Source organism: Nicotiana tabacum, chromosome 23, assembly GCF_000715075.1.
Source record: "Nicotiana tabacum cultivar K326 chromosome 23, ASM71507v2, whole genome shotgun sequence".
NCBI lineage: Eukaryota > Viridiplantae > Streptophyta > Magnoliopsida > Solanales > Solanaceae > Nicotiana > Nicotiana tabacum.
This window is the reverse complement of record NC_134102.1, coordinates 81071603-81092930: the sequence shown is the minus strand read 5'-3', so window position 1 is coordinate 81092930 and position 21328 is coordinate 81071603. Positions and strand designations below refer to the sequence as shown.

General features: G+C 37.3%; 1 protein-coding gene across 1 annotated transcript; it reads left to right on the top strand.

Annotated features, from left to right (window-relative positions):
- The first annotated feature begins 1054 nt into the window (after nt 1–1054).
- Nucleotides 1055–20735, top strand: LOC107800801 (uncharacterized). Its single transcript, XM_075246326.1, has 10 exons — nt 1055–1453; nt 1550–1731; nt 2449–2535; nt 7398–7547; nt 7695–7817; nt 7967–8032; nt 8836–8886; nt 8987–9097; nt 19600–19684; nt 20212–20735. Exons 2-10 carry the CDS (start codon nt 1690–1692, stop codon nt 20406–20408), a joined length of 912 nt encoding a protein of 303 aa, XP_075102427.1. The 5' UTR covers nt 1055–1453; nt 1550–1689; the 3' UTR covers nt 20409–20735.
- The last annotated feature ends 593 nt before the right edge of the window (nt 20736–21328 follow it).

The following is a 21328-nucleotide window of genomic DNA, read 5'->3' as shown; positions in this document are numbered from 1 at the left end:
GGAGTGTTTGGGAGGTTGATAAGGTCATCAAGAAGATCTGGCTTATGATCCCTGCAACTATTCTTTGGTGTTTATGGAACAAGATGAATAGAATATACATTGATGGCACCTCAACCCCAAACCACTTACTCAAATCTAAATGCCTGCTCAATCTTTTTTGCGGACAAAGTTGTCCCCCATAAATAGTACATGATACCTGTTGGACTTTATTAGCTCTATTGTCCTAAATTGAGACTTTGTTATTGTTTCCTCTCTTTTGGTCTACTTGATATCTTTTTTGCTTTCTATCTTTTCAACTTCAATTTTTATTGCACCAACTTTTACAATTTCGTGTAACTCCTATACAATTAAACGTCTTCCAACATGATGCCCTCCATTTATTATATTAAGTTTGAAAAGAAAGATAGAAATATTATCCACACTCTTGACTATTTATCATATAATTTATTATTATTAAAGAAAAGATGATATAGCTTTTTGAGAGATTATTTCTATATATTTTGTATTATCGCAACTTGCAACTAACCAAATCTCATGTAGCTTCAAAGAATGTAACATTATTATTAATGCTTATTATATTTGATATCAAACACCTCATGTTTTGGAATATATGTAGAAAGTCATATGTAAATAAATTATTATCGCATTTATGGAAATATCATAATGAACTTTTTTAATCTTAAATAATTTTAAACTCCTAAATATTAGGTCTTAATATGTAGTTCAATAGAATTGAATTCTTTTGCTAATCAGTTAATTCGTGCTTTTGATATAATATGGATATAGATTAGAATATATTTAGAATTGACCAACAAGACGATGATACGTGTCTCTCCATTTAAATGAGGGGTATATTTGAACCCAAAGTATGATTGCAGGGGTATAGATAACCCAATAGTATAACGAGGGGTATTCTTAGATCATTTTAGAAGGTAGAAGGGTAATTTTGACCCTTTGCCGTTTATGTTATAACAAAGTTTAATGACACTCCCTTTTCCCCCCACAGGTTTCAGTTTGTGACACTTAAAACCTTCTTAACTATTAGCCTTCAGCCATTCTAAGGTTTTTCACTCTCTCTAAATCTCGGAACCCACTCGAACAACATTACAACAATGGAGAAAAGGGAGGAGGCGAAAGAGGTGGTGGAAGACGAGGAGTAAGTAGTGAACCCATGGGAAGTATCAACAAAAGACGGCGGCAAGATTGACTACGACAAATTAATCGATAAATTTGGTTTCTAGAGGCTCGTCGACTCCTTAATCCAGCGTGTTCAACGCCTCACGAATCGACAGACTCACGTTTTCCTCCGCCGCGGAGTTTTCTTCGCTCATCGTGATTTCAACGATATATTGGATGCTTATGAAAAAAGGCAAAAGTTCTATTTATACACATGCAGAGGACCTTATTCTGAAGCCTTGCATTTGGGTCACCTTATCCCCTTCATGTTCACCAAGTAATTAAATTAAACGGGAGGACGTGTTAGCAGTTTTTTTTAGAAAGAAGTTTTTTTCTTTTTTGTGTGAATTTATTTTGTTTTTGTTGTGTTTAGATATTTGCAGGATGCATTTAAAGTGCCGCTAGTAATACAATTGACAGATGATGAGAAATGTATGTGGAAAAATTTGTCAGTGGAAGAAAGCCAAAGACTTGCTCGTGAGAATGCTAAAGATATTATAGCTTGTGGATTTGATGCTTCCAAGACTTTCATTTTCTTTGATTTCGATTATGTTGGTGGGTAAGTAACTTTTGTTTTTTTCCCGATTGTGTTTGGTACTCATACAAAAATTGTTTATCTTGAGAATCCTTTTTTGATATTTCTAAGTGTTTATTAGGCAAGCAAGGATATATATGGTAATCATACAAGGAGTTGTATACAGTATAAAGATACTGGTTTGGTGATTTTTTGAGTTAAAAAAGTTGAAAATAATGTCCAACAGATGATTGAAGCAACTGATAAAGCATGACATGAGAGTTGGGATATTTTTTTTATGGAAAGTGTCCTCAATGTAACAATATTTTTTCTTTAGGGGGGCAGGGAGAGGAGGTGAATATGTTAGTTGGTTATCATGTTTACATTTGTTGCTATGAAAGTGATTAGACTGAAAGTTGCCTTTTAGAATGATAATTTTAGCTTTGCATGGTATGTCATAAGTAGAATTTAATCTTGACTTACTCTAACCCTTTTTTAGATATTGTTATAATACCAAAGTTAGTGAAGTATATGTGAGAGCCTTAAGAAGTTGGAATAGTATACCTTAAAATCCCCCCCCCCCCCCCCCACACACACACACACACACACACCACACCCCAAACACGCACACCAAAAAAGAAAAAGCTGAATAGTAGCCTTTGAATTTTATATGGACTTGTCCTTGCCTCATGATTGAGGAATTTGAATTTGGTTTAGAATGATAGAGAAACCTAGACAGCTGAATTACAAAATTGCAGGCTGTTCCATCCTTCCCAAGTTCATTTCCTCATCTGTTTTCTGGCAATGATAACTTTCGCTGCTTGATTCCATGTGCCATAGACCAGGTTTGTTCTTGCTCCTATATTTCTTTGTCGGATTTTTTCAATTTTTTTGACCTGCGGTTCCTTCAAATTTCTAATTATATTTGAATGATTAAGCATTTTGTTTTGCAATTATTATAAAGTGGAGCAATATGTTTTGTTGTCAACAAAATAGTTTTGGTTATATAGTCGGATGTGTGTCTTTTGTCTGAGAGTGATGGTTATTTCTCAATCATTAGAAGCAATCTTGATTGGCACAAGGATCTCCTCATAACATCCTAATTATAACCTCCACTATGAAATAAACCATTGAGTAACTGGTTACCGTTCTAAGAAGTCACTGCATATACTAGTGGACACTGACAGCTCTCATAATTTTATTGATTCAGAGTTAGTAGAAAAATTAAGGTGTCCTATTAAATCCACTACTCCTTAATTGGTAGTTGCAGCAAATGGAAACATAATTAGAGTTGATAAGGTGTGAAAAATCTCTTGAAGTGACAATTGAACAATTAGTCACTATTTGCAGTGACAATTGAACAATTAGTCGCTATTTGCAGTGACAATTGAACAATATTGCAGTGACAAATAGCGACTAATTGTTTAATATAATCCGGTCTAAGAGTCCGGAGTCGAATCTCACAGAGAGCTATGGTTTCGCCATAATTGTTCAATATCGCTAAGAGGACAAGCTCGAATAAATTTATAAGTTATAAAGATTAAGATTCTTATATCTAACTAAGAAACTAAGCAGTAAATTAACAACTAAAGATACTAAGGGTTGGAGAGTAAATTTAGGAGGTATAGAGATATGATTTCCCCAAATGTTGGAATCCTTCCCGCTATGTTCCCTACAATTTCGCCTATGTATTCTCTATTGATCGTGAGCACTTTAGGTGTCGTAATTCTCTCTCGAGCAACTACAATAATTTACTAGACATATTCTCTCGAACTACGCTAGTTGGCTTTATCTAACCGCTCATTATGACCACGCCAAAGCTTTGTTATTTCTAAACCTACCTTTAAACCCGTTGTATTGATTTCTCACATACGTTAGGAGTGAAGTTGTTCAACAACCACCTAAATATGTATCCTTTCTCAAGAAACACATAATAAATAGGCACAGTCAATCGATGGCCATTCAATCAACTGAAATAAGCACGTAGTTGAACAAATATAAAAATTCAAAGGTTAAATTATATTAAAACATAACAAGAATTCACCCTCTAAGAGGTTCCATCAAAACCCTAGATAACAAATTAGTTACTCATGCTAATGGATAAAAATTCACTATAACAATTCATAATCAACAATGGAAGTAAGATGAATAAGATGAAAACTCTTACGAAATTCTCCGTCTTCTCTCTCTTGTTCTTGCCTCCAAAATCTCCTAAAAACGACTCCCCTTACTTCTGGGCGAGTTTAGGTTTCATATAGGTTTAGGTTAGTCGCCTAGGAAATTACATAATTAACCCTGCGTGTTTGGCTTTCGTCCGCCCATCCGCGGCTGCGGATTTTGCCCAGTTCACTGCCTGATTTGCGCGGTCAATCCGCGGCCGCGCACTTGCCGCGCACTTTTCACCCTGTTGTGTTTGGAATTTGGAAAAACATAAGTCATGAAAGTTGTAGCCCTTTGAATTATATTTGCAACCATATATTGTGGAGCCAAAATTGAGTTCTTAATGAAACGTTATGTTCATTTTACTAGAAAGTGCGCAATATGCCTACTCGATTCTTCGCTCGTTCTTAACTATCATCCGTTGATCCCCGAACACGATCCCGGCTTAATTCCTTGGGCTTTTACTCAGACTTCAAAGCTCCAAATCACTCGAATTCATTCCATAACATCTACATAGCTCGGAATCACTCCTACAAGGCATAAAACACACAATTAGTGCAAAACACTAGCTATTAAAGCTCAAACTCAATTAAAGTGCTCTAAATTAGAGTGTAATAAGGGACTAAAATACATAATTATAGTCTATCATCAATTAGTATAATACTTCCTTCCAATAAGGCATAGGAACCACCCCATATGAGGCCCTATGTAGAAGACCACCTCTTCTGCACTTACCCTATCTTCTAGGTGAATCAGCTTCAGCTGATGTAGGCAACGCTTTTATCAACAGAGAATTGAAACTACAATTGTTGCAATACCATTTGCTGAGAGCTCAGTTAAGGATGAAGCAGCATGCTAATTCTCATATGAGTGATAGAAACTTTGAAGTAGGTTATTGGGTTTACTTCAAGACTCAACTTACAAGCAAGTGAGCGTTATTGCTCAGCCATTCCATAAATTGGAACCTAAATACTATGGACCATTTCAAACTATCAATAAGGTGAGAGTTGTGGCCTACACTCTACTATTTCCTCCATCAGTAAAGATATGCCCCATTGTACATGCGTCTCTACTAAAGAAATGCTATGAATTGCCCAAAACAATCACTTATCCTCCCAGTACTGATATTGCCAGTCCTCACTGTCCCAATCCAGAGTCTATTTTAGAGAGGAGAATGGTGAAAAAAGGAAATAAAGATGTAGCTCAAGTCCAAGTTAAGTGAACAAGTTTACCTGCAGATTATACTACATGGGAATTTCTTAATGCACTAAAGATTAGGTTCCCTTGTTTTCATTCTTGCGGTCAAGGATCTACTGCAGGAGGGAGTCTTGATATACAAATTACAGCATGATCGCAGCCAGCTCAAGTTGGAAGCTCCAGCTCAGCAAATTCAGTTAGTAGTTAGTTAGTCCAAGTCAATTAACAGTTAGCTAGAAAGTTAGTTAGTTAGTTGGGAATAAGAATCTTCCAGAATGAGCCATGTATTCATTCATAAATGGATTACAGTTATTTTACAATCATCAATGAAAATACAACTACAATTTCTCTCTCAATTCTCTCTTTCTCTTAATCATAATTTCTTCACTCCATAAGATGTGATCTACGAGTTTCTCCGCAAAACTCCTAGCTCAACTACTCAATTCTTGAATTCACTGCTCGATTCCTACAATTGAGATATCAAAAATCTTGAAATTTTGTAGACCTATTCTAGTATTATAATAATGACTCATTTATTACTCTATCCTTGAGAGGTCATCCACTTTTGCCAGAGGCTCTTTACCCTAATACAAAAAATGTCATGGTGCGTCAATACGAGAATGTGAAAAATCTACTCGTTATGGACCAATCTACTCCTTTGTACAACTGGAAAGGACAAAAAACGAAATTGAAAAAAAGTTTCAAGATAAAAAGGAGTCGGTTGTTTTGCTTATAACCAAACCCGAAGTTTTACAACTATAGAAGCCGCGCATATTTTCCCAAAAGAAAACCCGGCAAACCATCGTCTCTCACACACCCAGAAAATCGAATTTGAGAATTTGGGACTGAGAAAAAGGAGGAGCCATGGGAGAAAGGAAAGTATTGAACAAGTATTATCCGCCGGATTTCGATCCGGCGAAGATTCCCCGGCGGAGACAGCTCCCAAATCAGCTGGCGAGCTTTAATTTTTTGTTCTGGTGCTATTTTGGTGATGCTTTTGTTTCATTAAGCTGATTTTTGAAGTGTCATGAGTATCAGATAAACCTATGCATGTCATGAGTATCAGATAAACCTATTTATGTAGTGGCAATTGGAGTTCTTGTTAGGTTTTAGAATGGATGACTGTTGGATAAAAATTGGATAATACTCATATTGCAAAACTCAATTGGATAATACATATATTGGGTGACTGTTGGTGAAAGATTCGGACTTGGCTTGGAAACGGATAGCTGAAGTAAATCAAATATGTATTGAGGTTTGGCAAATTGCTGTTAATTAGTACTAGTTTTGTCTGTTTTGTTAAACACCAAGGCATTGCTTCTTCGTGCTGCTAATGCTCTTAAATTTGTATCACCACATAAGATAGAAAGCTTTGATGTGATGACATCTATGTTTTGGCCTAGAAATCCGCTGACTTCCCATCCTAGATCGCAAGCTATACGTTTCCTACCATACATTTTGATATGTTGGATGAACTTACGACTTAAAACCATAATAATATCCCCTTAAGATTACCTTAGTGTTCATACTCAGCGTCACTCTAATTAATACACCATCGGGGAGGAAATTGACCTACCCTGCACTGTGTTGTTGTTTTCCATTATCTTGGTAGCCATTTATATAGCTCTTTCCCTGCACTTATCCATCATTTGGCTGAGAACCTCCATAGAGAAAATGTATAGGATAAGAGCAGATTATTTGCTGATTTAAATCTGCATTGTAATTTGAATACGTTTGGATGCAACACTATAATCAGAATCCGGAACATGAGAATGGAAATAAACAACCAGATCCCACCTTAAACTCATTTTCCCCAGCTGAGTATTAAGAAAGGAGAAAAGTGCTTGGCACGTGCTTTTTACAAGTCAAGATTGCAGAGAAATTTAGAATTCCATCCTTTGCTCTTGAAAGCGGCTATTTTATCCCTTTATTTTGATAAAAATCAGAGATATTGATAGTGGCTCATTAACAATTAGAGAAGCATCTAAAATCTTTTTACAAAAAAGCAACAATAAAAATAAAGCATTGAGTGTCTGTCTTCTTGCAATGAAAACATGTTGTGTTGTGTATAAGTCTATAAGAGGCATCTTGTTAAGAAATTTATCTTTAGTTTAAGAGAGACTAGCTTGACATTAAACATACTAACTAGCCAGCCTGAAGTCCTTACTCAATATGCCCCTTTGTTTTTAGAAATTTGAGCAGTAAGTTAGGCAGTGATAATTCTTTCAAAAGTTACACTATAGTAGAAATCAGTCAAATATATTCATATGTTTGTGTATATATATATATCTATCCATATGTATGTATGTATATGTTGATCTGAATTATAATCACGTCTCTAATTATGCAGACCTGCTTAGGAATACAAATCTTCAGATTCTACTTCAAGTGCACAAAGTGCTCCGCAGAGATTACATATAAGACAGATCCAAAAAATCCCGATTATACTGTAGAATCAGGTGCTACTAGGAATTTTGAGCCTTGGCGTGGCCAAGATGAGGTAAGAATTTTATCAACTTAAAGTGCTATTCACCTCTTTCTTCCCCAGTGGAAGGAGTGCGAACCCTATGTTTATATAAATTTCCAATTTTTAGGGTAGTAGGTTCCGTATCTTGTGCATTCATGTTTATATTTCTTTTTTTTTAAGGAAATGGAGAAGGAGCAACAAAAAGAAATGGGTGATGCAATGAAGTTATTAGAAAATAGAACATTGGATTCGAAGAGAGAAATGGATATTATGGCTGCATTAGACGAGATGAAATCTATGAAGGTGAGTCTTGAAGTTATTTTTTCACGTTTTTCGTGAATTATTATTTTGTTACCAAAATTTACACTTATGTATGTTTTTTTTGCATTATATTGCTGCATTTATTTATATTTTTCTGTTAGTTTCATACCTTTGATCTTCCATTTTTCCAGTCAAGACATGCAACTGTGAGTGTAGATGCAATGCTTGAAGCTTTGCAGCGGGCAGATGAGGCAAAGGTATGATTGTGTTTTATATTATTCTCCCATTTGAATAGGAGTGAAAATGTTGTCCTTGATGACTAGTTTTCAGCATTATCACAATACTGTTGATTGATAAATATAGAGAACTTCAAGTTCATTCCTACGCAAAGTTGCTGTTGACACTTACTGTGGCTTTTGCTTGAGATCAGTTGTGAGTTGTGACCAAAGCTTTCAAAGGACATAATAGTTTATCAGATCAAATCAACGTGCTCTACTATTGGGATTCTGGACCTTTTTTGGGGATTCTATATGTTCAATTGATGATATAGCTCTTATAATTAAGAATCAAATCACACACTAAATTCTTCTATTTACTTCTTGAACACTATCTCGTATTAGATGTTGAGTGATTGCCTACCTCAAGCTCAAGACACATGTTCAAACTCTGGGAGGGAGGGGATAACCAAAATTAAAAGGAATGGGTGAAACCACACATTTCAAACTCCATGAGATCATTGGAGATGTTTAACCGGTAGTGAAGAATCACAGAGGTGTTTAGCACTGAAAGTATTTGTAGAAGGTTGAGTCCAGTAAGAAGTATGAAGAGTTGAAGGAGTTTAAAAGAAAGTATTCACTTAAATTATTGGTTATTCAGGATGATGAAAACAATTATGTGATTAAGATCTTCTAACTAATAGGGGAGCCCCGGTAGTGCCACTCTTCACCGGATCGTGATGGTTTATGAAGATCTGTTGAAGAACATTTTTATAATTAGTTGATGAGTAGGTGAAACATTTGATGAACTGCCTTATTTGCCATATTAATGTTTGCCCTAACAGGCGAGGAAGCTGGAGGAAAAAGATGAAGCTCTCATAAGATCAGTTTTCCAGGTTGGTATATGATAGTCTAAATACCTGCTATTTGTTCATTGGTATTTCTAAGAGCTTTAATTTCTTAAGAAGTTTTGTTGGTCATGTGATTTCAAATCAGGGTTCAAGAGAGAGAATCAAAAGAATCCCTGATGAAGAGCTTGAGGAGGACGATGATGATCTAGCTATTTTTGCCCTTGAAAGTTTAGGGTCAGAAAACAACTCTCTTAAGGTACAAGTGCTTGGTCAGTTAATTCAGTTTTCCATCTTTTATGTTTCTTCAACCTGCTTCTATACAAAATAGTCTTTAATAAATATCGTGTATGAATTATGCTTTGTTCATGGGTTTGAATACCAAGAAAGTACCATACATTAATGTCGCAGTTGCCTTTGGCGATAGGCATCAAGCAAGTGAGATCTACAGTTTATCTATGTGATTATCCTTATGACATGTACAAATTTTCCGCCTGCTTTCATATCATTTGTAAACAAGTTCCTATTTTGTTTAGTAGATCAGACATGAACAATTTGCTACATCCTCTTGAGTTAGTCGTAACTTTGAAATTGGTGTCTTATTTTCTCTTTTTAGCATCTTGCAGATACAAATAGCATACAAACAATAATCACATGGTCCACAAATCAAAAAAAAATCAGACGGTCCATGTAGACTTAGCTAAAAATAAGGCACAATGGAGACCTACAAATCCCTGGAAGTTGTCTCAAAAGACCTACAAATCTTTTGGAATCGGTGCAGATTTAGCTAAAGATAGGACACAAAGGAAGAAAAAGATCCATATAGGTGATACTTACTAGTTAGGAATAGGCTTTAAATTTGTTAGAGAACTTTTAATGTTAGTACTATGTTTTATTTTTAATTTATTTATTATTATTATTATTATTATTTATCACTACTCCCTCCATTTAAAAAAGAATGAACCTATTTCCTTTGTGGTCAGTTTCAAAAAGAATTACTCATTTTTAAATTTGAAAAGAATGTAACTTTAAACTCCCCATTTCACCCTCAATGCGATGATTTATAGTCATACAAATATCTATGGATTGTTTGGGACTACAAGTCTCAAAAGTCCTCTTTTCCCTTAAACTCCGTGCCCATTCAAATTGGTTCAAACAAATTGAAACGGAAGGAGTATTATTTTTATATATATCTAACATGTTTTCACTACTATTATTTTATTTTGACATGATTATGATATGAGTTGGGCTTAAAGAAAGAAGTAGGATTCATATAGCCGACCCCAACTTTGTTTAGGACCGAGGCATAATTGTTGATGTTATTGTCCATAAAACTAAGAGAATAATAAGGAGGATTGACGGAGTAATAATTAGAAATTATTCAGGGCTAGCTCTTAAGAGTCTAGATGTCACGCCCCGAAACCGGGGTGGGACATAATGACGCTCAACCTAATTGAGCAAGCCTGCTTTATCTAACTGTAATTGCTGATAAGGTTATTAAAGCAAATCAATTATGAATAACTTTTAATGATACCTATCTAAAAAAAAATTAACAAGAGTTTAGCAAAACTTTATCAGAAAATCTGAACCCACCAATGACAAGTCATGAGCCTCTGAGGACTAAAACTAAGAACAATGTCTTCGGGCCATTCCCCTAGAATGACAAAAACTGAAGGTCTGGAAATAGCCAACTATCGCTGGAAAGAAATCAACATAGTCTGCTATTGGATCTAAGAAGTCTGAAAACTATCCACAAGCTTCGTCACCTGCACACTCAACGCCTGCCACACGACATGAACGCTCAAACTGGCTAAATATCTCCAAGGGTACTCAGTAAGTCTTGTTTACCACTCCATAAGCGGTGGACAAGACTTTTCTAGACTAAATAGTTATAATAAGGATGCAATAAATATAACTTAAGATAATATGCTGCTAATGGCTCTGACTTGGGAAGCGTGCCCAGCTTTTTTCTCTCTCCTTTTGAAACATGTTTCGCCGGCGACTCTGTACTCTGTTTCTCTCCTCTAATTTTCTTTACCATGGAAGCCAAGATATTTTTTATTTCAGGTGAGAAATCTTTCGAGATCATCGATTCCGGCGAGGGGTGGTTTACTTTAGTTGAAAGGGGAAGAAGATTTTTGTGTAATATTAACATAGATGAGGAAAGTCTCAGGCGAGTTTGCAACCAAAAGGGAAGGGAATTATTACAGACGTTGGGAGTGGAGTTCACAGTCATACTATTACAGAGCTTTCGTAAATTTCAATAGCTATGGTAGATTCATACGTATTGAAGCATGGTTGGGGAGCAGGAAGAAAGCAGTGATTATTCCTGAGGCAGATTACAACTTGGGATGGGAAGATATAGCAAACAAAATTTTACACTTTCTGGGGAAACAAAGTACAAGCAGATCTAGACTTCCTCCTACTCATCAGTCCTATGCGTCTACAACAAAAATTTCTGGTCGCCGGTAAAGAAGCTTCCAGCCAGGATGGTTAACACTGTCAATGCAGTTAACCCACGCGCAGATTACGGGAATCACTATTTTCTCTCAAGGTGCTTAGTCGACACTTTCAACGATCCCTTCAACTATAGCCCCAACCATGAGGTGATACAAAAATGATTTCTGAATAGGTGGAAGGTTTGCGAGGGTCTGAAAGTAACTCCAATGTCCCACAATCAATTCCTCTTTGAGTTTCCATCAAGAAAAGAAGCAGTGAGAGTCCATGCTGGAGATTGGTTCTGGAACGGTCGACGTCTTTCATTGGAGTGGTGGTCGCCGGTGGCGGGCACTGAGTTAGGCTCGTAGAGATCGGTCAAAAATGGATTAAGGCTTTCGGAATTCCCATTAATGCTTGGAAACTCGAGACATTCAGAATCATTGGCGACATGTGTGGTGGCTTCATAGACATTGACGAAGATACGAGGCACCAAAATCACTATCTCTGGGCAAGAATATGTGTTAACAATGTTAAATAATGAATGTCCAGATAAGATAAAGCTCGATGTGGAGTGTTCGAGTTTCGAAATATCAATTATGAAGGAGGTAGCAGCCTCGCCAAAACATTTTCGGCCAGCTGGTGCAAAAACAGAGGCCAAAACCTCAGCGATGTGTTTGGGGGAAAACGACGGGTGTTCTGTCAGTTCAAAGCACGTGGAGGGACAGCTGTCAAAGGGTCACTTTAATTCAAATCTTTTGGGCCCACTTCCATCCCTTCTAAATACACGGGCTAATAATAATATTAGCCAGTGCAGGCCCAGTAAAAAAAGCACCTCAGGAGTCATTAAAGAGACGATGGTGGGCCAAACTTTTAATTATTACAAAGCCCCAAAAAAGAAGGCCCAACAAAAGATCAAGGCAACTAAACCCACGATTATTCAGGAATGGCGTGCTAAAGGGCCTTTACTGGATCTACGACTTTATTCCAACATGGTTATTCCTTCTTCCTCTTTAACCTTCTATCAGCAAACCCAATCCATAGTGCCAATCTCTAGTCACGCATGCAACCCCTGTAACACACTCAGAAGCTGACGACGAAGCTGATGATGAACCGGAAAATTTTCTTTCTAATCTAAGGGGTCTTCCTCAACAACTGGGCTGGTCCGATGCTGCCTCTACTGCATTAGTGCGCTCAGAAACAGATTTATACACCGAGTCACTTTCTCTACCATAGCACGATGATGAACAACTGAAATTACAGGGATTCCAGCAAGGAATTCAACAACCTACAGTAGTATAAACCTCCAAATGGACCAAATTGGTGCTGGGTAAAGTATGCAAGGCTTTCGGGATCAATGGAGCTGGATTTGAGCACGGAATTTTTGATTTAATCATAAGAATGGACCAAAAAAGACAGATTCAATTACAACAAAGAGGATCACCCTCTTCAGCTAGTAAGAAGGGGAAGGGAGGAAAAAAAAGGAAAACTGAGGTTTAGAACTTAATCTGTGGTATCAACTATGAAGGAAGGAATAAAAAGGAAAGGGGCAGGCAAGGCAAGACTCTTTCCAGATGAAAGTTAAAATTCTAAGTTTGAACATTAGGGGCCTCAATGCCAGGGATAAAAGGAGCACTATCACATCACTAGTTAGGAAGTGGAAAGCTGACATTCTTTGTCTCCAAGAAACCAAAATGGAGAACATCCCAACCAATATGCTTTACCAAATTTGGGGGAATAGGTGGACTGAATGGGCAGAGTTGAAGGCTAGTGGCACTAGGGGTGGCATTCTTATTCTATGGGATAAGAGATTGTGGAGGTGTCTTGACTCTCACCAAGGGTGCTTTACTAATACTTGCTTTCTTGAAAGCCTTCATGAGGACTTCAGATGGGGTTTACAAGTGTTTATGGTCCTCACTCCAATGCTGAAAGGGAAGATTTTTGGCAGGATTTGGGATCAACCAGAGGCATTTGGGAGGAATAATGGGTTGTTGGAGGGGATTTCAATGTATGTATGTATGAATATGAAAGATTGAACTGTTATAGAAGGACCAAAGCTGTGAGATGCTTCTCTGAAGCAATTGAGGATCTGCAGCTAATGGATTTGCCTTTACATGGAGCCCAATACACCTGGTCAAGAGGGAATGATATTTTCCAAGCCTCAAGAATTGACAGGTTCTTGGTCTCTACACAATGAAAGTTTTAGATCCATCAAGCAACTAGCATTCCCAAGAGTCATCTCAAATCACAAACCTTTATTGCTAGAAAGTGGAGAATGGGACTCAACAACATCTTACTTTAAATTTGAGAACATGTGGCTTCAAAGAGAGGGATTCATTGATATGGTGAAAGGGTGGTGGCAACATTACACAATAAGTGGCAACCCAGACTTTGTGCTAATTCAAAAGTTGAGGAGCTTGAAGAAAGACATCTCCAAATGGAACAAAGAAGTTTATGGCATGTTAGACACTAAGAGAAGCAGGGCTCTTGATGAACTCTTAGCCTTAGAACAAGCAACTGAAAGCAGAGCTCCAACTCAAGCAGAAAAACAAAGGTTTCTGACTTTAAGAATGGAGTTGGAAGAGATCGCTAAAGCTAAAGAAATCTCTTGGAGGCAAAAATCTAGATGCTTATGGTTAAAAGAAGGGGACGGGAACACTAAATACTTTCAGACTTTGGCCAACTCTCATAGGAGATGCAACTCAATTGACAAGCTCAAGATAAACGATGAGATTACAGAAGATAAATAATTTATCAAGGGGGAGATATTAAATTATTACCAATCTCTTTACACAGAGAATGAAGGAGGCCATCTTCCAACTTTGAAGATGTTGCCAGACTATCAGAGGAGGAAAGTGAGCTGCTTGAAAAAGGTTTTGAGGAAGATAAGTTTATGCTATCATTCAATCATGTGCCCCTGATAAAGCCCCAGGTCTAGATGGCTTTACTATGGCATTCTTTCAGAAGTCATGGGATTTCATCAAACCAGAGATTATGGCAACACTAAATTATTTCCACCAGCACTGTTACATGGAGAGATCATGCAATGCCTCTTTCATTGCCTTGATACCTAAGAAGAAGGGAGCTATTGAGCTTAGGGACTACAGACCAATAAGCGTTATTGGTAGTGTTTATAAGATTGTGGCCAAGGTGTTAGCAGAGATTGAAAAAGGTTATTGGGAAGCTGGTTTCTTCTCATCAAAATGCTTTCATTAAACACAGACAGATTACTGATGCAGCTCTCATTGCTAATGAAGTGCTGAACTAGAGGCTTAAAATTGATACACGTGGTGTTATGTGTAAACTGGATATAGAAAAGGCATTTGATCAATTAAACTGGTCTTGCTATCTATTTTGAGGAAAATGGGGTTTGGAGACAAATGGTTAAAGTGGATCAGATACAGTATCTCTACGGTCAAGTACTCAGTCTTAATCAATAGAGGTCCTGTTGGTTTCTTTTCACCTCAGAAAGGAATTAGGCAAGGGGATCCTCTTTCCCCCTTCCTATTCATACTAGCCATGGAGGGTTTAAGTAAAATGATGGAAAAAGCCAGACAAATGCAATGGATTCAAGGATTCAGTGTAGGCACAAACACTGAAAACTCAGTCACTATCTCCTATTTATTATATGCTGATGACACACTGATCTTCTGTGAGGCAGATAGATTCCAAATCTTGTACCTGAATCTTACACTCCAGCTATTCGAAGCATTATCAGGACTTCACATCAACAAGCAGAAAAGTATTATATATCCGGTCAATCAGGTGAGCAACATTGAGGAGTTGGCAGGGATCATCGGTTACAGCATAGGGTCATTGCCTACTACCTATTTGGGTCTTCCATTGGGAGCTAAATTCAAAAGCTGTGATATCTGGAATGGTGTAGTGGAGAATTTTGAGAAAAGACTGGCTTCATGGCAACGACAATACCTTTCTATGGGAGGAAGACTCACTCTCATCAGTAGTGTGCTTGACAGTATACCCACTTATTTCATGTCATTGTTTCCCAACCCTAAAAAGGTAGTTAAAAGGCTGGACAAGATCAGGAGGGACTTTCTATGGGAAGGAAACAACAGCTCTCACAAGTATCACTTGATTAAATGGGATAATGTCTTGCAACCTAAATGCAAAGGTGGACTGGGGGTCAGAGATCTAGACAAGCACAATAAAGGTTTGCTAATGAAATGGCTATGGAGATATGGCACATGTGAACCAAGTCTATGGAAAGAGGTGATCAATGCAAAACATGGGATTAAAGACAATTGGAGCACCAAAATTGTCAGTGCATCCCATGGAGTAGGGCCCTGGAAGTATATTAGCAAACTGGGGAATGAATTTTTTCAGAATATTCATTTCAAGCCAGGCAGTGGAAGTCATATTAAGTTTTGGAAGGATAAATGGCTAAACAACACTACTCTCATGGAGGACTATCCTAGCTTATTCAACATTGCCTTGGACAATAATTCTTCAATTGCTCATAACCGGGCAAATGATAATTGGGATGTGCATTTCAGGAGAGTTGTTCAAGACTGGGAGATAGAAGACTTGATGGAAATGCTAGCTGATTAGAGGCCTACAACATTGATGAGAATGTTCCAGACAATATGAGATGGGGCTGTAAAGGTCTTTATACTGTTAAAGATTGCTACATGCAACTTAACAATCAGAATCAGGTATTGCATTCATGGCCTTGGAAACTGATATGGAGAACAAAATTACCTGTGAAGGTGACATGCTTCAACTGGATTGCCCTTCACGAAGCCTGCTTAACACAAGATAACCTATGCAGAAGGGTATTTCAGTTGGTCAACAGATGTTACCTTTGCAGGAGACACCAGGAAACAGTTAATCACCTACTTCTACACTGCCTAGTAGCCACAGACCTATGGAACATGTTCTTTTGTATTTTTGGCTTAAGTTGGGTCATGCCACAGAGCCTGAGAGAGGCACACATGAGCTGGAGTTTTTGGGAGGTTGATAAGGTCATCAAGAAGACATGAGCTGGAGTTTTTGGGAAGTTGATAAGGTCATCAAGAAGATCTGGCTTATGATCCCTGCAACTATTTTTTGGTGTTTATGGAACAAGAGGAATAGAAGATGCTTTGATGGCACCTCAACCCCAAATCACTTACTCAAATCTAAATGCCTGCTCAATCTTTTTTGCTGGACAAAGTTGTCCCCCGTAAATAGTACAGGACACCTGTTGGACTTTATTAGCTCTCTTGTCCTAAATTGAGACTTTGTTTTGGGGCAAACATTGTTCTCCTATAATATTTTTGTTTATTTAGCACATATGCCTCTTGTAACTTTGCATCTTCTTGATGCCTTCTTAATGAAACATATTACTTCATAAAAAAAATATATAACTTAAGAAATTAAATAACTGAACATTGGAGTTTGAAAGCTGAGTTGTAACATGAAATTTGAAAGTTGAATTGTAGCATGGAGTTTGAGTTAAATTCTAATAATTGCATATGGATGAGTTTCTTTATTTTGAAAATTTCATCTAACAAATAATGGTGCCTATGAGTGGGGGATATATGGTCCAATCCCTGGCTCTACGACTTTTACACTTGGGGAGGTTAACTACTTCTCCCAAACACATAAATCTGAAACTGAAGAATGGAACACCTACGAGTGTAGGGTAGCTAGCCCCAGGCAACCACGGCACACATACCCACTAGGCCCTTGCCGATAGGATGGCTAGACCAATTCACGCACCTTAAGCCTTCGTTGACAGAGTGTCCACTAGACCAACTCACGCACACTAGGTTCTCGTGGATAGGATGTCCGCTAGACCAACTCACACACGCTAGGCCCTCATGGATGGAGTGTTCACTAGACCATTTTCCCTTTCCATATGTGATCACATATATTAGAGTTGAATCTAAATAATGCAAGCAATGGCAAAACAATAATCAGATCAAACAAGAGATCAATTCTTCTGATATTCTGAGCTTAGCTGAGTTACCATGCAAGGCAATTCAATTTATGTAAGATAATCTGTATCATGAACTAGTGATACATTCATAGCATTTAGGCAATCAAGGATTTCCAAACCGATAGTCAAAGCATTTAGACCTACGGATCAAGCATGCACTTTCTCATCAAACTGTTTCTTATTAAGAAATTTTTTATCAGGCCTTTGACTTAGGAAACTGTTAACTCAATTTACCTCTAATGGAGTTCTTTAGTTTTTCATTCGAGGAACTCGTGAATTTGGCTCTGCAAAATCTACAATTAAGTAGTTGCAATCACTATTCTATGTTACTAACTCAACCCTATAGTTCATTAGAGGCATTATTGGCCATTAATCGCTTTGCATAACTTTTCACCCATAATTCTTACATATTTTATAATCTCTAGTCATAATCTGTTATAAAGTTACTAATTTTAATATTAGGAAGTAACGAAAATTACCTTGAACAGTGCCTCCACAAACCCTAGGTTTTGGGTCTAGAAGAACTCCTTGATTCTTAGTGTGGAACCCTAGTTTGATTTCTCCTCAAAAACTCTTAAAAAGTGATGAGAAAGAGTAACTTTTCTTTCTCCCGTCGCCCCTTTTTATACTTGGAGCAGGGCTTATGCGTGGCCACTCGTAGCTATGCGTGCTAACACGTAGCGAGGCCCCTTCCCTTTCTCCCCCTTTATCTCGTTCTCTTAAAATGGCCACACTTACTATGTGTGGCCACACGTAACATGCTAAGTTGCTCGGACACGGGTGCGGGTATCCGATACGGGTGCAGATCTAGAGGTCGGATCCTTCGAGACGTAAATTCTAAGATTCGGGGATACGGACCCTAGTACAGATACGGGTGCGGGGATCCGGCAAAAAATAATTCAAAATAATAAATAAATAAAAATACCTCTAAATTTTGAGAAATTTTGTGGAATACTTATGTAAAGTGGATTTTTTTTTATTTTCAAGTTGTAGATAAGTAAATGATTGATTTCCTAGATAAATTATACTATTTTCTTCAAATTTACCCTAGATTTGGTTTTGATTTTCGGAATCAAATTGTATTTCGTTTCGAATTTTTCCGTCTGTCGTGGTCAAAGTACCCAAAATTGTTTGACCAGATCCGGTACGGATCCCATACCCACACCCATACTAGTGTCGTGTCGACATGGGTGCAGCACCTAAACTGCCGTGTCGGAACAACTTTGGTAACACGCTTAGCCTTGGCTGTTATGCTACTCTTTGGTAAAAGGGTCATAACTTTTCGTAGGAATGTCGGAATGATGAACGGTTTGAAGTTCTGGAAGCTAGATTCAGAGATCTTTCATCAGTTTATATATGGCTCATATCTCAATTCATCATAAACCGGGAGATATGATAGTTTGAAGTCGGGACACGTGCGACTATTCTTCTTTGAAACCCCTCTCCCCCCTCTCCTAAACATCCATATGCTACCTTCTAAACATAAAATGTAGGCATCATATACCTTCAAAACTTTTCAAACACCCGTGTGTCTCACTTAAAGCCTGAACATGGAGGTAATGCTTAGCGAAAATTTTCGGGGGCATTACACTGGAGATAGTTGTTATGCTCTAAGGTGAAGCACCTTGTAGAGCTGTTATTGTCACTTGAGCAATCTGTTATATTATTTATAAAACTAGTAGTGGTCCTAGTTTGTCGTCCATCAATGGTTGAGTAAATAAACTTGGGATTATGTGCGGGAACTCGCTTTTAGGCTCCTTGGCCACACACCGTGTTTTAGGTACACATATGATATCAGAACCTTTTCTACAGTAGAATAGTAAGCTTAGTTCACTTTGTTCGGCAAATTGAGTGCACAGGAAAGTACCATAATGCTGTTGAATTAGCTCAAATTACCTGCAAATGACAATCTTGGAAGTAAAGTTTTCTTTCAACGCCTTGGCTGTAGCACGAAGCTTGTCTTGGAATCTTTTACAGTTATGAATATTATGATATATGAATAGCATAAGATTGATACTATCATTAAATGAAAAAGTAAATACACACAACAGATATTTGTATGGAATATTATTTTTTCGTTTAAATAGAACAAAAAATGTGCGAAGGAAATATAAAGTTCTGTTAATTATCTTCCTTTGCTAGAGAGGCCCAATAAGTGGCAGCGTCTACAAAATGATCAATCTTTTTTGCATTAGACCTGTCGTATGTTTTACATGCAACTAAATAGAAGTAGAAAATTACAATGTCCATCCACAAAATTAGAGGACAGTTTTGTTGGGAGCATTTACTGTTAGATTGAAATCTGAAATTTCATCATGCCTGAAGTCTAAATCTTCTTTTTGTTGTTTCTTATTAACATTAAGCTTGTTATTCTTTTAATGCAGAGGAGAAAGGCTTCTGAGGAACCTAATGAAAAACCCACCAATTTTTTGACAAAAGCCAGCGTTACTGACAGCTCTATCAACAAAGGTTGGTTTAATCGACCCATCTGATTCTGTTCTGAGTGTATCATCGCTTTCCACTGTTCCTATAACCTTTTATGTCTCGATTTATTTTTTGGGGTCAGAATACCCTTCATTTATGACAATCATGTGAGTGGATTTCCATTTGAAGAATAGTCTTTGAAGTGATTTCCATCCGTTGCGCTTAATATTTGCTTCTTGAAATCGGAGGCTGGTGACGATAGTGAATGCATAGTTGTCCACGAAGCAATCTGTTATCTTCCACTTTTTTTTGCATGGCTTGTTCTCTCTTTTATTTCCTCGGGGAGGGTTTTGGTGGGGGGTGGGGGGTGGGGGGGCTGTGAGTTAGAGCTTTCAGCCTGGAAATTTGATGGATGAGATGTCATTAACTCTTCAATAATCATAGATTTTGCTGGTTTTACTTTGAAAATAAACTAATAACGGTCATAGATACTTTTTTAAGGTCATTTGGTGATTAATACTGAGAAAAATAGCCGTTTAGGTCTGACCCTGTTTTCATGACTTATGTTGCAGATAAAGCATCATCGAGTGATGGTAAAATCATTTTCAAGTCCTCGTCAGTCAAAATATCCGTAGATAAGAAGCCGCCCTCAGACTCCAACAGCAAGAAGACAGTAGAAGGAAACCAGCAAGAGGCAGAAAAGACTGGTGTGACAAGCAATGGTCTACTATCGTTATGTCAACAATATGAAAGTGATGAAGATGACTGATTGCTGTCAATGTCCATATATCCGCAACAATATTAATTGCGGGGTGCTATTTTCTTCGGGAATGCTCTTTCTCTGGGCACTTGAAGCTTAAGCTTTGGTTCTCTGCAAATCGCCAGTTTGTAGGTATAATGACTATTGTCTTCGGTTCACGCACCAAATCTCTAGTTGCTTTCTTCTGAATTATTCTTGTGACAATCTGATAGTCTTTTTTACTGCTCGAGAATTTCTTTATTCTGAAGGATTTATTAATTTGTAGGTGATATTTTTGCAAAACAGATTTGTAGAGTTTATAGTTATTACAGGAATGAAATCTCCTCTTCTTTCCCCTCATCCAACCACCCACACAACCAAAAGGAGCTATTTTAATTTTCATTGAAAGAGTAGTGGTTGAGAGGATTACATTATCCATTTTTTCCTAGTTAAAAAGAAAAAAGAGAGGAGAAAATTGCAGCCATTTACTTTTACCTGCTACGCTCTTCATGGCGGGCGGAAAGTTCAATTTTTCTTGAATGAATATGGATAGCAGTTTGTGCAAAAAGTAACGTTTGTTTCCACTTATTGGGGTTTGAACTTGAATTAATCAGATTTGAGTTCATTAAGTACAATTTTTGTAACCATTTATTTGGTTAGAGCATAACAGACTTCGTTTTCTCTTTCATTTACTCCTTAGAATTCGTCTCCTCTTATAATTTCCTTTTCTTTTCTAACTAGTTTCTGCGCACAATTAAAGTTTCTCCTTTTTTATACACAGTCGGACTTGTTTTTGGTGTTAATATAAAATAGGCATAGCAACGGAAAATTAAGATGCAAGTGTTTTCCTTTGCCATATTTGGTTAGTTTAAATTTTAAATGGGAGATAAAAATTGAAATTAAAAAAGAGAGGAGAATGAACGATGTTACAATAAATAATATTTCTCGTG

Excerpts from the sequence above, each read along its gene's own strand:
- LOC107800801 (XM_075246326.1), top strand. The coding sequence starts at position 1,690 with ATGCTTCCAAGACTTTCATTTTCTTTGATTTCGATTATGTTG. Across the intron at positions 1,732-2,448 it reads CTTTGATTTCGATTATGTTG|GCTGTTCCATCCTTCCCAAG; the intron begins GTGGGTAAGTAA and ends ACAAAATTGCAG. Across the intron at positions 19,685-20,211 it reads TGACAGCTCTATCAACAAAG|ATAAAGCATCATCGAGTGAT; the intron begins GTTGGTTTAATC and ends CTTATGTTGCAG.